General features: G+C 38.5%; 1 protein-coding gene across 1 annotated transcript in view; it reads right to left on the bottom strand.

Annotated features, from left to right (window-relative positions):
- The window catches only part of IPCEF1 (interaction protein for cytohesin exchange factors 1), a 162,876-nt gene that overhangs the window by 38,577 nt on the left and 108,687 nt on the right, over positions 1-15,612 (bottom strand). The window contains exon 8 of the mRNA XM_006868475.1: positions 11,566-11,932. Coding sequence (XP_006868537.1) covers positions 11,566-11,932 — 367 coding nt within the window. The remainder of the gene's footprint in view (positions 1-11,565; positions 11,933-15,612) is intronic.

The raw sequence follows: 15,612 nt of genomic DNA on the forward strand, positions 1-15,612 counted from the left end.
TTGCACATATATATAAGGCAACTGAAAACACCATGGCTTGGGTCAGGTGCACCTTATTCCTCAAAGTGACATCTTTGCTCTTTAACACTTTTTTTGTTTTTTAATTTTTACAGTGAATTGAGTCAAGGTTTACCAATCATATCTGCAGTTTTACATTAAAAAATCATCAACATTCTTCTTCCAACCTCCTTCTTGTGTATATTGCCTTCCCAATTACCCAAGTTAACACATGTTTCATGCTTTGGACATGTTGTCAGGAGCGATCAGTCCCTGGAAAAGAACATCATGTTTGATAACGTGGAGGGTCAGCAAAAAAGAGGTAGACTCCCAACAAAAAAAAAAAAAAAAAGAGGGAGACTTAGTGTCAGCAACAATGGGCTTAACCATATAGTGAGGAGGGTGCAGGACAGGGCAGTGTTTCATTCTGCTGTGTTCAGGGTTGCTATGAGTTAGAACCAAATAGATAGCACCTAACAACAATAATGACAATCTAACCAGTGAATCGTTGTCCCTTCTGTCCCACCTCTGATAACCATCAAAGAATGTTTCTTTTAGCCTGAAAGCCTTTAAGAAGTCATTTACAGCACATTTGCCCCATGAAATATGTCATGTGATTTCTTGACTTCAAAGAACAGTAATCGTGGATACGAGTAAAATGAAATCCTTGAATTTTTTTTATTATTTTCTTCGTTTATCATTCTGTTGTATATTGGTCCAGTTAAGAAGATTTCTACTTACTTTACATTGCAATGTAGTCCATACTGACAGCTGTATTTTTTTATTTTCATCAGAAAGTGCTTCAACTCCTCTTTGCTTTCAGCAAGCAAAATTGTGTCATCTGCATATGTTGTTGTTGTTGTTAAGTGCCAAATGCCATTGAGTCGGTTCTGACTCATAATGATCCTGTATAGGGTTTCTGGGGAGCGTCTGGTGACCTTGAACCATTAATCTTGGGATTCAAATTGACCTTGCAGTATAGTGCATTAACTCACAGTGCCACACCAGGACTCATGAGTGCTACATCCCTAAAAGTCTAATGCCTAGTGAGTGAACTATCTGGGCACATTGTCATCTGCATATAGAAGATTGTTAATGAGTTTCCTCCAATCTTGATACCACATTCTCCTTCAGATACCACATTCTCATATTATCTACTGAGCATACAGACTGAATAAATGTGAAGAAAAGATATAGCCCAGGCAAAAACCTTTCTTGATTTTAAACCACATAGTACCCACCAGTTGTTCCTCAGAAACCCTATACAGAATATCTATGAGTCAGAACCAATTCGATGGCACTTACCAAGAGTATCCCCTACTTTGTTTGAATGACTGACTCTTAGTCTAGGTTCTGCATGAACACAGTTTTGTATTCTGGAATTCCAATTTTTCCTAATGTTATCCATAGTTTGCTATGATCCACACTTTCAAATGCCTTTGCATACTCAATAAAGCTCAAGTATACGTGTTTCTGGCCCTCTCTACATTCAGCCAAGATTGTCTGATGTAAGCAATAATATCCGTGGTTCCACTTCTTCTTCTGAATTTGACTTGAATTTCTGACAGATCTCAATGGATGCATTTCTGCAACCATTTTTGAATTATCTTCAGTAAATTTTTACCTTCTTACTTCATGCATTCAGTTGAGTTGCCCTCATTTAGAATGGATACAAATCTGGATCTCTTCCTGTCGGTTGACCAGATAACAGTCTTTCAAATTTCTTGGCATAGACTAATGAGTCCCTCCAGTGTCTCATCAGTTTGCTGTAACATTTCAGTTAGTGTTCCCTCAACTTCTGGAGCCTTGTTTTTTGCTAATGCCTTCACCTGGAATTCTTCCTTCAGTAGGATCAGTTCTTGATTATATACTCCTGAAAATGGTTGACTGTCGATCAATTCTTTTTGGTAAAGTAACTCAGTTTACTTTACATATTTTTTCTTCTCTTTTTTTCTTTAAACTTTTTATAATGAATTGAACGAAAGATATGGAGCAGACCAATTTTCCATTCAACAATTCTTAATATTTGTTTTATTTTATTGATTACAATTCCCTCAATGTGACATCATTTATCCCACATCCATCCTGTGTTTCAATCCTTCCTTCTTTCCTAACCCTTTTGAACCTTTGAGTAAATACTGTCCTTTTTGATCTCAAATGGTAGATTATCCTAACAGATGCACACCTCACTGGTGTTATTGTTCCACCATTAGTCCCATCTATAGTTTGTCTTGAATTTTTTCTTCAGTTCCCCCAGCTTGAGAAATGCTGAGCATGTTCTTTCTTTTTGGTTTTCTGATTCTAGATCTTTGCACATTTTGTTGTAATATTTAGCTTTATCTTCTCAAGCTGATCTTTGAAATTTTCTGTTCAGCTCTTGGACCTCCTCATTTCTTCCATTTGCTTTAGCATCTCTATGTTGGAGAGCAAGTTTCAGTGTCTCTTCTGACATTCATTTTGACCTTTACATTCTTTCTTGTCTTCTTAATGACTTTTTGCTTTCTTCATGTATGATGTTTATGTTGTCATCCCACAACTCTTCTGGTCTTCGGTCTTTAGTGTTTAATGTATAAAATATGTTCTTCAGATCATCTCTAAATTCAGGTGAGATACATTCAAGGTCATATTTTGGCTCTGGTGGACTTGTTTTCATTTTCCTTAGCTTCAGTTTGAATTTGCATATGAGTAATTGATGATCTGTTCCACAGTCTGCCCCTGGCCTTGTTTTGACCGATATATAGAGCTTTTCCATCATCTCTTTCCACAGATATACTCAATTTGTTTTCTATTTATTCTATCTGGTGACGTCCATGTGTATAGTCATCTCTTATGCTGTCTAAAGAAGGTATTTGAAATGAACAAATCATTGATTTTGCAGAATTCTATCATGAGTTCTCCAGCATTGTTTCTATCACCAAGGCCATATTTTCCAATTACTGATCCTTCCTCTTTGCTCCCAACCTTTGCTTTCCAATCACCAGTAATGATCAATATATCTTGATTGCATGTTTGATCAATTTCAAATTGAAGAAGTTGGTAGGCTTCTTATATTTCATCCTCACTGGCTTTAGTGGTTGGTATGTAAATTTTAATAAAAGTGGTATTAACTGTGCTTCCCTATAGACTCATGGACATTATCTTATCACACACAGCATTGTACCTCATGACCGATTTGGATACGTCAAATCTGGCAGTTAAATGGTAGGAAAAGTTATCAGAAGTTTTAAAACTACATTTGAAATAAAGGTCTGAGAACTGGAATTACCCAGTGATGTTATACAGATTCGCAAGCCATCTCCTTTATACTACATGTCCTAGGAACTTTTCATTGCCAGTATGGGAGCAGAGAAAATATAAGGTGGCTCATGTATGCTTGAGATTAATACCATTATGACCAAAAATCTTACATCCAAGATTTTCCCATTTTAAAGATGTATCCCCATTTTCAGCTTACCTCTCAAGTTGTAGCTTCAAAAATAGAAACACTGAAAAGTATCCTAGAAACTAAAGTAAATATCTAGGATGCAAAATCCTACCCCCTCAAAGACTTCCTACAGAAACCCTCAGTCCCTCCTGTGATTTCCAGTTATGTCGAAAGCTTCTTAACATTTCTCACCTCCTGTCTCCCTTGATTCTATCCCATTTTCCAAAGGTAAAGATTTTTGTTGTAAAGTATGTTGTGGTTGTGGCTGTTTTTGTTGAGTTGGCACTAGGCTCACAACAACTCCATGTGCTAGAGTAAAACTATTGGTGGTGCAATGGTTAAGCACTTGCTTACTGAATTCAAAGGCTGACAGTCAAATCCACCAGCAGGTCCATGGAAGAAAGTGCTGGAGATCTGCTCCTGTAAGATTATAGCTTAGGGAGCATGATGGGGCAGTTCCTGTGTGTCCTGTAGGGTCACTATGAATCAGATCCGACTGGACGGCACACAACAACAACAACCACCTCTTAGAGAAGCCGATTGCCAGGGCTTTCTTCTATAGAGCCATTGGATGGGTTCAAACCACCAATCATTCAATTAGCAGTCAACTACAAACTGCTTTCAACATAGAGGTTACTTTTCTAAAACATGCAAAAAAAATAAAACCATACAAACACACACACACACACACACACACACAAATATTGCCAATAAGTCGATTCTTACTCACAGAAACCTAATATAGGGTTTTTGAGATGGCAAATCTTTACAGCAGCAGAGAGCCTCATCTTTCTCTCATGCAGTAACTAGTGGTTTTGGCCCGCCAACCAAATGCTAAGAAATAGTCACCCTTTTATCTATTGAACTAAACTTATGCCACACCCAGTATTCAACAAGTCCAAATTTCCTTCCCTTCCCCTTTACCATACTCTTCTCTCTGTGCCAAGACCCTGCAACTTGGATACGATTTCGTTGTTTTAAATCTCTGCTCTCTTTTCAATCTGTGAAGTACTTTGTTTATCGCTCTCTTGTGGTATTTATTTGACACCGCTGTCTTTTGTCCAATGTGGCTTAGCCCTCCCACTCTCACAATTAAATCAGATATATTTTAAAGCAGATATTTTACCTTTCTTATCTTTGTATTCTGTTTGTGCCAATAAAGGAATACATATTGGGTACTACAAAGAAAAAAGAATAGCAATGCTGAATTGAATCGAATTCAGTATTCAATGTCTTTTATATTATCTAAGCTATGGGTGGGAACCAACTCGAAGGCACTTAACAACAACAACAAATTACTTCAAGACACAAGAATTCCATCTAATTCTTAAAGCAATATCTAAGATAGCTAGCTAGAATAAGTTATCATTTATACTGCTATTACTCAGATTGCGTAACTTTCTGCTAATGTTTGTTAAATCTGACTTATTTATGTCACTCTCCTGAAATAAATGCTAAGTATGAACTCAGATGTTTGGTTTTGGCTTTTTCTCCTTAATTTAAAATGATTTTTATTGAGTTTTATAATCTGCATGACCTCCCAGATCAATTTTGACCATACTTGTACTTGACAATTCATTTTCTAAGTTGGCATTAGTCATATTAGTGGGTATTCCATTTCTTAATGTTCACAATATGGTTATCCCTTTCCTTAAATAAGGATAGCTGACCCGTGCCTGTGTGAGTTTCTCCATCACCATAAGAAATAATATCTTCAGAGATTGTTGCATATTTTCTTTTTATATTTAATGCAATACCATAAACCAAGAGGACCCATCTGAAGTGCCACTAGTGATGCTGGACGTGCTCCAAAGAAAGAAGGAAAAGTCATGACATTACAAGAACAAGTTGAACGTCTTGTTAGGTACCGTATACTGACATCAGCAGCTCCAGTTGTCCTCTATTTCAGGGAAAATGAATCCACATAACAACCATTTTAAAACATGAAAAGGGAACCTAAGAAGCCATCACTGCAGGTACACTGTTGTTGTTAAGCCCTGTTGAGTCCATTCTGACTTACAGCTAGCTACCCTGTGTAGAGTTTCTGAGGGGCAGCAGGTGGGATTGAGCCACTGACAATATCGTTGGTAGTTCACTTGTTATTGTTGTTAAGTGCTGTCAAGTTGGTTCTGACTCCTAGTGACCCTGTGTAGGGTTTCTGAGGAGCAGCTGGTGGGTATGAACACTGACCTTGCAATTCAAACTGAACTTGTGGCCCAGTGCTTATCCAACAGAGCCACACCAAGACTCCGTTGTTGTTGTTGTTGTTATGTGCCGTGGAGTCGGTTCCAACTCATAGCGACCCTGTACAGGGTTTCCGAGGCTGTAAATCTTTATGGGAACAGAAAGTCTCCTCTTTCTCCCACAGAACAGCTGGTAGTTTCAAACTGCTGACTTTAGGTTCGCAGCCCGATTCGCAACCACTATGCTACCAGGACTCCATTACACAGGTTTAAATTCAGGGGACAAGTAACCTCTCACAAAACAAAGGCACAGCACAGAGTAAACTGGAGCTGAGATGAGCATTCCACTATCCCCAATATTTCTTATGCTCCTTTGCCTTGTAGAAAGACCAGTGAGGAATCCATAGACATCTATCTGCAGAGAGGCAGCAGCATGCAATTAACACCCAGCATTGCTTTGTGAAGAAGCTTACCCTGCAGGGGAGAAATGTCTAAAAGGATATGTACACTGACTATAAAGTTCTAGGAACTGAAATTTTAATTGCATACCAACTGAAAAATATTTCTCTCATTGTCTAAACAAGAAGGTTTTAATACATGCACCCTGCTTGTTTGGGGACTGTTATTAACCTTTAAGAATCTTTTCTAGCAAAAAAAATCTCTTTTCCAGCAAAGATCTCTTTGAGACTAGAACTCTAATCTTCTAAAATCCTAACTTATGTCTTGATTGTCTAACCTTCAATCCCTGTAATAAGAATACCCTATCAATATTTCAGACACAGGAATTCAGGGGCATTATTATTATTTTGATTGACAGATCAAAAACAATCATTTTTTAAAGTCACAGAAATGAAGTGCTACCTGCTTCTCCAATACACAAGCAAAATGTTACAACAAACAAGAAAGAAAAAGCACAATATGTAGCTTGATTACACAACAGCCAAGTCATCAGAAACACCAGCAAAGATTGGGTTACCGTTTCCATAGTGACGACTTTATGTGGTTTAGCTATTCTGGGAATTTAACCAAAGCCCAGCAGCAGGAGAGAATCATCAGCAAAAAACCCTGTAACATAGGGCAACTGCCAACAAGTCATTGAGGGGAAAATGGTTTTATTTTCTCTCCTTTCTCCAGAAAAAAAATATCTTCACTTGGAACTGTTTGAAGAAATACAGCATTGTGTTGGACACTTGATATGTCTTTGTTCTTAAATGAGAAGCGCAGTTGAAATGCAGCCAGGCTCTGTGGGCCATGCATTCCCAGAATGGCATTTAGACATGGGCAAGGGTGGTGTACTGCTTCCCAGGACTCTCGAGTGATTGGTTCTGAAGGGAAATTCTCAATCTGCAGGGTTATCTCCTGGGAAAGTATGCAATTGACATTTCATTCTCAATTCTACTTTTGTTCTGGAATTGTCATTCTTGGCAGTGTTTCCCATAATTTGTTATGGTCCACAGAGTCCACTGTCTTTCTATTATCAATAAAACACAGGTAAGCATCTTACTGCTATTCTTTCATTGCAGCCAAGATCCAACTAAGAGCAGCAATGATATTCTTTATTTCACATCTTCTTTAGAACTCAGCTTAAATATCTGGCAGTTCCCTGTCAATCTACCACTGCAATCATTTTTTAATGATTTTCAGCAACATTTTATTGACAAGAAAATATTGAGTAATGTAAAATCAGGAAAGATGTGTGTCAGGTTTTTGTATCCTTTTACCATATTAATTCAATGGGCATGCTGAGCAAATAATCCGAGACGATGGAGTATATGAAGAAGAATAAACATAGCATCAGGGTTAGAGGAAGAATATTAAATATACCATAGACAACCAGAAGAATGAACAAATCCGTCTTGGAGGAAACATAACCAGAATATTCCTTAGAAGAGAGGATAGCAGGACGTTGTCTCATGTACTATGCTATCAGGAGAGACAAGTTCCTAGAGGACTTGGACATCATTCTTGGTAAAGTAGAGGGTCAGTGAAAAAGAACATGACCCTCAACAATATGCGTTGACAGTGGCTGCAACAATTGACTCACAAATAGCAACAATTGTGAGGATGACACAGGACTGGGCAGTGTTCCAAGACAGGTTTGTTCATTCTTCTGGAAATTCACGGTATAGTCAATATTCTTTATCAACACCCTAATTCAAAGGCATCAATTCCTTATTCATTGTCCAGCTTTTATATGAATATGGAGGAATTGAAATTACCAGGGTTTGAATCAGGCATACCTTACCCTCTAAATGTTATCTTTGTTTTTTTAAGACTTTAAAGTGATCTTTCGAAATAGATTTGCCCAATGCAATACGTCATCTGACTTCTTGACTGCTGCTTCCAAGAGCATTGATTTTGGATCTAAGTAAACTGAAATCCTGGACCACTTCAATGTTTTCCCCATTTATCATAATGTTGCTTATGGGTCCAGTTGTGAGGATTTTTGTTTTCCTTATGGTGAGGTGTAATCCATACTGAAGCATGCAGTCCTTGATCTTCATCACCATGTACTTCAAGCCTACTTCCCTTTCAGAAAGTTCAGTTGTATGAGACGCAGTGTGACTCACACAGACATGAGAGGAAGCAGAAGGTGAAGATGGATGTATCTCAAGTCCCGAAACTCCGAGCATCGTTAGTACTACTAGAAGCTGAAGGACACACGAAGGCCCTTTCTCTAAAGCAGTGCCCTGAATTCATACCTCTAGCCTCAGGAACTCTGAGGAAACAAATTTTTGGTTTTTAAAATCACTTATTTCCAGTGTTTGTACTACAGTAGCTTAGATAAGTAGGCAAACATACAATTCATCCACTAATTACAAAAAATATATACCCTATCTCTAGATGTGCTTGTTCTCAGAAAGCATAGGCTGCACGTCACCCTCATGCATTCCTATTTGCTTTCCTATCTGGTTCTTCTCCAAGAGTTCTCTCTGCATGGCTGGAACCATCTGTACACCACACTCATGGTCCCTTCAGAAGTCTGGTGAGTCCAGGCTCACAGAGAAAGGCCCAGATAGAAGTGAGGAGGAACACTTTACTTTCCATGGCTAAGGGTCCAAATATCGGCACACTTATTGTCATTGGGAATGTGTATTTTCTTTAAGGAGAAAAGAGGGAGGCCCTGAATGACATAGATTGACACCGTGGCTATAACAATGGGGTCAAGCATAGCTACAGTTGTGAGGCTAGGACTGGACCAGTCAGAGATACAGAAGGTTGCTAGGAGTTGGAATCAACTTGACAGCATTTAACAGCAACAATGTTATATTTTTGAAACCATGTTGATTCTAAGGGGTGTGTGTGTTTGTGTGTGTGTGTGATCCTAGGGTGTGTGTGTGTGTGTGTGATCCTAGGGTGTGTGTGTGTGTGTGTGTGTGTGTGTGTGTGTTGTGTAACTTTCTTAGTTCTACTTATTGCCTAACGATTAACTTAAGACTTTTGTTTTTAAGCAGAAAAAGAAAAGTTATGGCACTTTTATTGCATATTTCTTCGTTCCCACCAGTTCTGAATCTGGAAGGATCCTTTAAGTTATCAAATTTGAAGTAATCCAGTTCAAGCAACTAAAATTCCTATCACAGTATACCCTCATAGGAACTAAGATTGTGATCAACACGCTGACAGTATGCAATGCAATGATGGTCTCAGAATGGGTAAGCAATTTCACAGACAAGAATGCGTTTTCTTCTAAAGAGCTCATTCTATTTTGAATGGCTCTTGACATTAGCGAAGATTTTCTTTTGTTGAGCTTAAATCAACTTCCTTTTTACTTGTACTTGGTCTCAAGTTGAGACTTTCAAGGGGATACAAATAAAGTCCAACACACTCCCCCATGACAGCAACTCATTATTGTGAGTTTGAGTCTACCTGTCTCCAGTCCTCACATCCCCAATCTTCACTCCACATCTTCCTCAATGAAATTTTCATTCACATGTCTACCTCACCTGTTCACTTCTAGAAACAGGTTAGTTTGTATTTTTTCTGATATAATATATTAGAAAAATATGTATTCGTTGTATTTTTTCTAACATAAAATAAATAGTTGGTCTAAACGGGGAGTCCCAAATGAAAATCCACCAGAGGCCAAGCAGGTCATTGAAATGTATAAAGCATTTACAGGTAACTGTGGGGGACCTGGAGACTAAATTAACAGCCTGAGCACTTAAATGGAAGTTGGACACACACACACACACACACACACACACACACACACACACACAGAGTTGGGCCCACATTGTGATTCTTGGCCAGAATCATTGTAATCCAAATATTAAGTCAATAGGGTAAATCTACTGCTTTTGAGTCAATTCCAGATCATAATGTGACCCTAGAGGACAGAGGAGAACTATATTTTTCTGAGTCTATAAATCTTACAAAGGCAGACTGTCTCATCTTTCTCCAGTAGAGCAGTTGGGGGTTTCAAAACACCGAGTTTTTTATTAGCAGTCCAACACTTCCTGGTGTGGCGCTGTGGGTTAATGTGCCAGACTGCAAAGCCATTTGAACTGCAAGGTTGGAGATTCAAGCTCACCAGCAGCTCCTTGGAAACCCTATAAAGGGTCACTATGGGTCAGAATTGACTCAACGGCACTTAACAACAGCAACAACAGTCCAACACTTCACCCACTGTACCATCAAGTTTCCAAATTCATAGCACAGACTTCCATGTGGAGACTTATGGAAACATTCCCTGGTTAGGCTAGAGGAGAGGGGAGAACAGTCATGTGTTACATCAGGAAACCCTGTCTAGGTGTCATGGGAATTTAGCAAGACTACTTTCTCTTTATACTGTTGTTAGGTGGCTTCAATATTGGCATCATGCCACAGAGTAAGCACTGCCCCATAGACATAAAAGTGGTCGCCTAGGCTCCCTAGGCTGTTACCTTTATGGGAGCAGATCACCACACCTTCTTCTACAGAGTCACTGGGCGGGTTCGAACACCATCCTTTTGGTTAGCAGCCAAGCATTTAAACATTATACCATCAGGGCTCCATTCGCTCCATAAAACCACAGGGATAAAAAGACTAAACTCACAATTCTCTCATTGCCCAGTACCTTATATCAAGTAAAAGTGTCCTGCACCAGAAAGAATAAGGCAAAGGATATCAGAAATCATAATTCATCAGTGCTAGTCCTAAATCAAAGATAAGGACCAGTCATTACACAGTATTAAGAAAACCCCCACCACTAATGTTTTTTAACTCTTTTCTTTGCTCAGACCTGAACGCTTTTTGAAAGAAGGAGTGATGTTCTCCTTTGTGTTTAAAAGTCCCATTCACTGCTTGCAAAGTTGTCCATCTCCCAGTAACCACACAGCACATGCAGGAAGGAGCTGACTGACAGGAAACAGACATTGTCTGTGGTCACAGCCTAGGGAAGGTGGCTGCTCAAAGTTGGTTTGGAACCGTCGAGGTGAGTTTCCAAACATAAATATCTGACTTCAAACCCTGATTAAATCGCCATGTATAGGCCGCAAGTCCAAAATTAGAATCAAGTTTCTTCTCAGAAATTTGGTGGAAATGTTATCATTGTTTTATGATCACACATCTTATAGATCTAAAGCATTTGGTAAGCAACATTTGTAGCCTGTCATGAATTACATGCAGATCCCTTGGTAGTACAAATGGTTAATGTGCTCAGCTATTAACAAAAAGGCTGGAGACACCGCATGACAATCTAGTGCTGGAAACTCAAACATTGAAAGCCCTGTGGAATACAATTCTACCAGGACACATGTGGGTCACCATGAATCCGAATTGACTCAACGGCAACCAATCGGTTGGTTACTTTGAACTAATTTCCTAGAAGTTGGAGTTTCCCACATACAAACTCAACAAAAGCAACCCCTGACCTCAGCTTCACTTGACTTTCACATACTGTTATTACAAGTTCATATTAGAGTTCCACTAGACAAATATTCATTTCCCAATCTAGATTAAACAGTCTCTTGGCTTGCTTACCTCTGTTCATTGTCTTGGATCCAGTAGACTTGTCTGGGACAGTCAGGTGGTCTAGGTTGCTACTCAATGAAGAAGTATCATCACTAGATAAAGAGTTCAAAAATCCACTTTCTGATGCGTCATCATCCTGGGCCTTATAACTATTTGCCTCTGAAGGGAGAGGCAAATGAACCTGCACTGCAAATGTTATAGACTGCCCTGTGTCTTCAGCAGCAGAGGAACTGTTAGCAGTGTCGAGCCCAGACTGTCTTTCTTTAGATGAGGAGGATGACACACTGCTGGACGTCTTCTTTGCATTTTCCAGGGTAGAGAAAGAACACGATGCTCCACTCAGCTTGGGTGAGGATGAGGATGCCTGCTGTGCAGCCTGTTTTTCACAAATAAAACCAAAGAAGACTAAAATAAATCGTGATTGAACCAGCATTCTCTACTTTTATTTGCAGTGACAAAAGCGTCCACAGACAAATGCCCGATTTCTCTATCTGTATGACAGGCATCGTGATGTCATTTTCTAAAACAGATTTGTTGACCTTTGAATTCAATGTTCTAGGACCTGAAAACTCTCCAAACTGCAATATTCCCCACTCACCAGTATTCTGAAGAACCTACAAAGCCCCCTTGGGAAATTATGTAGAATACTAAAAGATATCTTGAGCAAAAAACAAATTGCCATCTATCAATGCACTCACTGTAATAAAGAGAAAACTCTTGAGAAAGGAGATTAAGAGAAGAATGCCATAGCTGGAGCCAGATATGAAGTAAAAGATTGTTAAGTGAGTGGAGGTCAGTGATGTAGGCAAAGGACATATATCGAAACTCTTGAGTATTTTTCTCATATTCCTTAACATATGTCCAATATCAGCTCATAACTCCATAGTTGTTGTTGTTGTTGTTAAGTGCTGTCGAGTCGGTTCCGACCCATAGCGACCCTGTACAGGGTTTCCGAGGGTGTAAATCCTTACGGGAGTAGAAAGCCTCATCTTTCTCCCGCGGAGCGGCTGGTAGTTTCGAACTGCTGACTTTCAGGTTCGCAGCCCGATTCATAACCACTACGCTACCAGAGCTCCTTTTTTAAGATAAAATAATATTAATTCATTCCCTCTTTAGTAATTTTATCATTTTAATCAAGTTTCACCCAAGAAGGCAAGAGGGCATTTGCAGTCTTCTAACTCATTAAGAGGTAGCTAAGTGGCGCAGCACAAGTGTGCTGGGCCCATAACCCAGAGGTCGATGGATGAAGGAAACCATTCTCGGTTGTCTGGGTGTTTTGTTGTGTTTCCTTTGTTTTTTGAGTCCTGGTGTGGCAATGTAGGATAAGCACTGAACTGCTAACCACAGGTTAGCAGTTCAAACCTCCGGCTGCTCCTCAGAAACTGTACCGGGAGTTGCTTTGAGGCAATCAACTGAACATCACTTAACTCATTAAAGAAAACCTAAAAGTGGCCCCAGAGACTATGAGAAGTGGAATGATAACTAGGAATCTTCTGACAGTAGTTCCTAATATAGGATCCAAGGAAGATTGATGCTCCATGACAAGTATTCATTAGTCCATAGAGAAAACATCCATGCATCATCAGCAATTGTCCTCTCTTGGGAAGGACTTCACACCTAGTAGGAGTTCTGTGGACTGAGAACCAACAAGAACAGGCAATAACCAGACACTGACGTACATGGCAGCACCTCCCAGAACTCTATCAACAAATGGAAGAACCTAGAAGAGAACAAAACTATAAGAACAAATTCAGAGGATCTGGGAGGTCAGTCTATGATCAAAACAATTACAATGTGAAAGAAGGTAAACACATAGGAACAGAGATCCAGGTGGTGAGAAGGTCAGGGAGATTACAGGATAAGATAGACTGTATTAAATGGAGGTAAAATTTAATGGAATATAAGACAACCTTAAAGAAAATTAATACTTCACAACATACTAAGAAAATGAAAATCCAAGAAGAACATGGTAACATTAAAACTATGAGAAAACTCACAAGAAAGAACACAAAAAGCATGAACTCAGCATGGGAAGACAAGTAGAATAAAGAAAGCAGCAGCACCACAAAAAAAACAAACATAATGGTAGTAATTAATCAATACCTATTGATAATTACACTGAATGTAAATGGATTAAATGCACCAGTTAGGAGACGGAAGGTGGCAGAATGGATAAGGAAACAAGATCCTTCAATATGATTTGTTCAAGAGACTTATCTCACACACAGAGACAAAAACAGATTAAAAGTCAAAGGATGCAAAAAATATACCAAACTAATTGCAATAAAAAACGAACAGGAGTGGCAATACTAATCTCTGATAAAATAAACTTTAAGGCAAAAACAAGCATAATAGATAAAGATGGACATTATCTCATGATTAAAGGGACAATTGAACAAGATGGCATAACCATGATAAATATCTATGCTCCCAATGAAAGAGCTCCAAAATATATAAAGCACACTCTAACAGATTTAAAGAAAGAAATAGATGAATTTATGATAATAGTGGGCGATTTTAAGACACCGGTTTCAAAAATGGATAGAACAACCAGAAAGAAACTTGACAAAGACACAGAGGAACTAAATAACACAATCGGCAACCTGGACGTCATGGATATGTACACAGCATTCAACCCAACAACAGCAAAATACACATTCTTTTCCAGTGCACATGGAACTTTCTCCAGAATAGACCATGTTAGGCCACAAAACAAATCTCCATAAACTTACAAATATCAAAATACTACAAAGCATCTTCTCAGACCACAATGCCATCAAATTAAAAACCAACCATAGGAAAACCAAGAAAATAAAGCCAATACATGGAAACTGAATAACACCTTGCTGAAAAGCGACTTGGTAGTAGAAGAAATATAACGTAAATTCAAAAAGTTCCTAGAAACAAACGAGAATGAAAACACAACATACCAAAATATTTGGGACACGGTGAAAGCAGTGCTGTGAGGAGAATTTATTGCAATAAATGCACACATCCAAAAATGACAATGAACCAAAATTAACACATTAACACAGCATCTACAACAATTAGAAACAGACCAATGAGGAAACCCAACAGTCACCAAAAGAAAAGAAATAATAAAGATTAGAGCAGAAATGAATGAGATAGAAAACAGAAAAACTATAGAAACAATCAACAGGACAAGAAGCTAAATTTTTTAAAGGATTAACAAAATTGGCAAACCTAACAAAAGAAAACAGGTAGAAGACACAATAACACTCATTAGAAACCACATAGGTGATGTCATAATGGAACCAAAGGAAATCAAAAGGATAATAACAGAATACTAAGAAAACTTGTACTCCAACAAATTTGAAAACTCAGAAAAGATGGATACATTTTTAGAAAAACATGACCTACCTACAATTACACAGAGTGAAGTAGTAAAGCTGAACAGACCCATAACAAAAGAAGGAATTGATCATGTCATCAAAAAACTCCCAACCAAAAGAAGTCCAGGCCCAGATGGCTTCACTGGTGAGTGCTACCAAACATTCAGGGAAGAGCTGTCACCAATTCTACTCAAATTATTCCAGAAGACAGAAGAGGATGGAAAGCTTCCTAATACATTTTATGAAGCAAGCATAACCCTCATACCAAAAACAGGAAAGGACATCAATAAGAAAGAAAATTGTAGACCAATATCCCTCATGAATATAGATGAAAAAATTTGCAACAAAATCCTAGCCAATAGAATCTAGACACATATCAAAAAGATATAACATAATGATCAAATGGGATTCATATCAGAGATGCAAGGATGGTTCAACATTAGAAAAACAATCAATGTAATCGATTATACAAGACAAATGAAAAGAACCACATGATCATATTGATTGATGCAAAAAAGTCATTTGACAAAATCCAACATCTATTCCTGAAAAAAAACACTCAACAAAGTAGGAATTGAAGGGAAATTCCTCAACATAATTAAGAGCATATATACAAAATCAACAGCCTATATTATTCTCAATGGAGAGAAACTGAAAGCCTTCCCTCTGCAAACCGGAACCAGACAAGATGCCCTTTGTCACC

Source organism: Chrysochloris asiatica, unplaced genomic scaffold (assembly GCF_000296735.1).
Source record: "Chrysochloris asiatica unplaced genomic scaffold, ChrAsi1.0 scaffold00117, whole genome shotgun sequence".
In the NCBI taxonomy this organism is placed as follows: Eukaryota; Metazoa; Chordata; class Mammalia; order Afrosoricida; family Chrysochloridae; genus Chrysochloris; species Chrysochloris asiatica.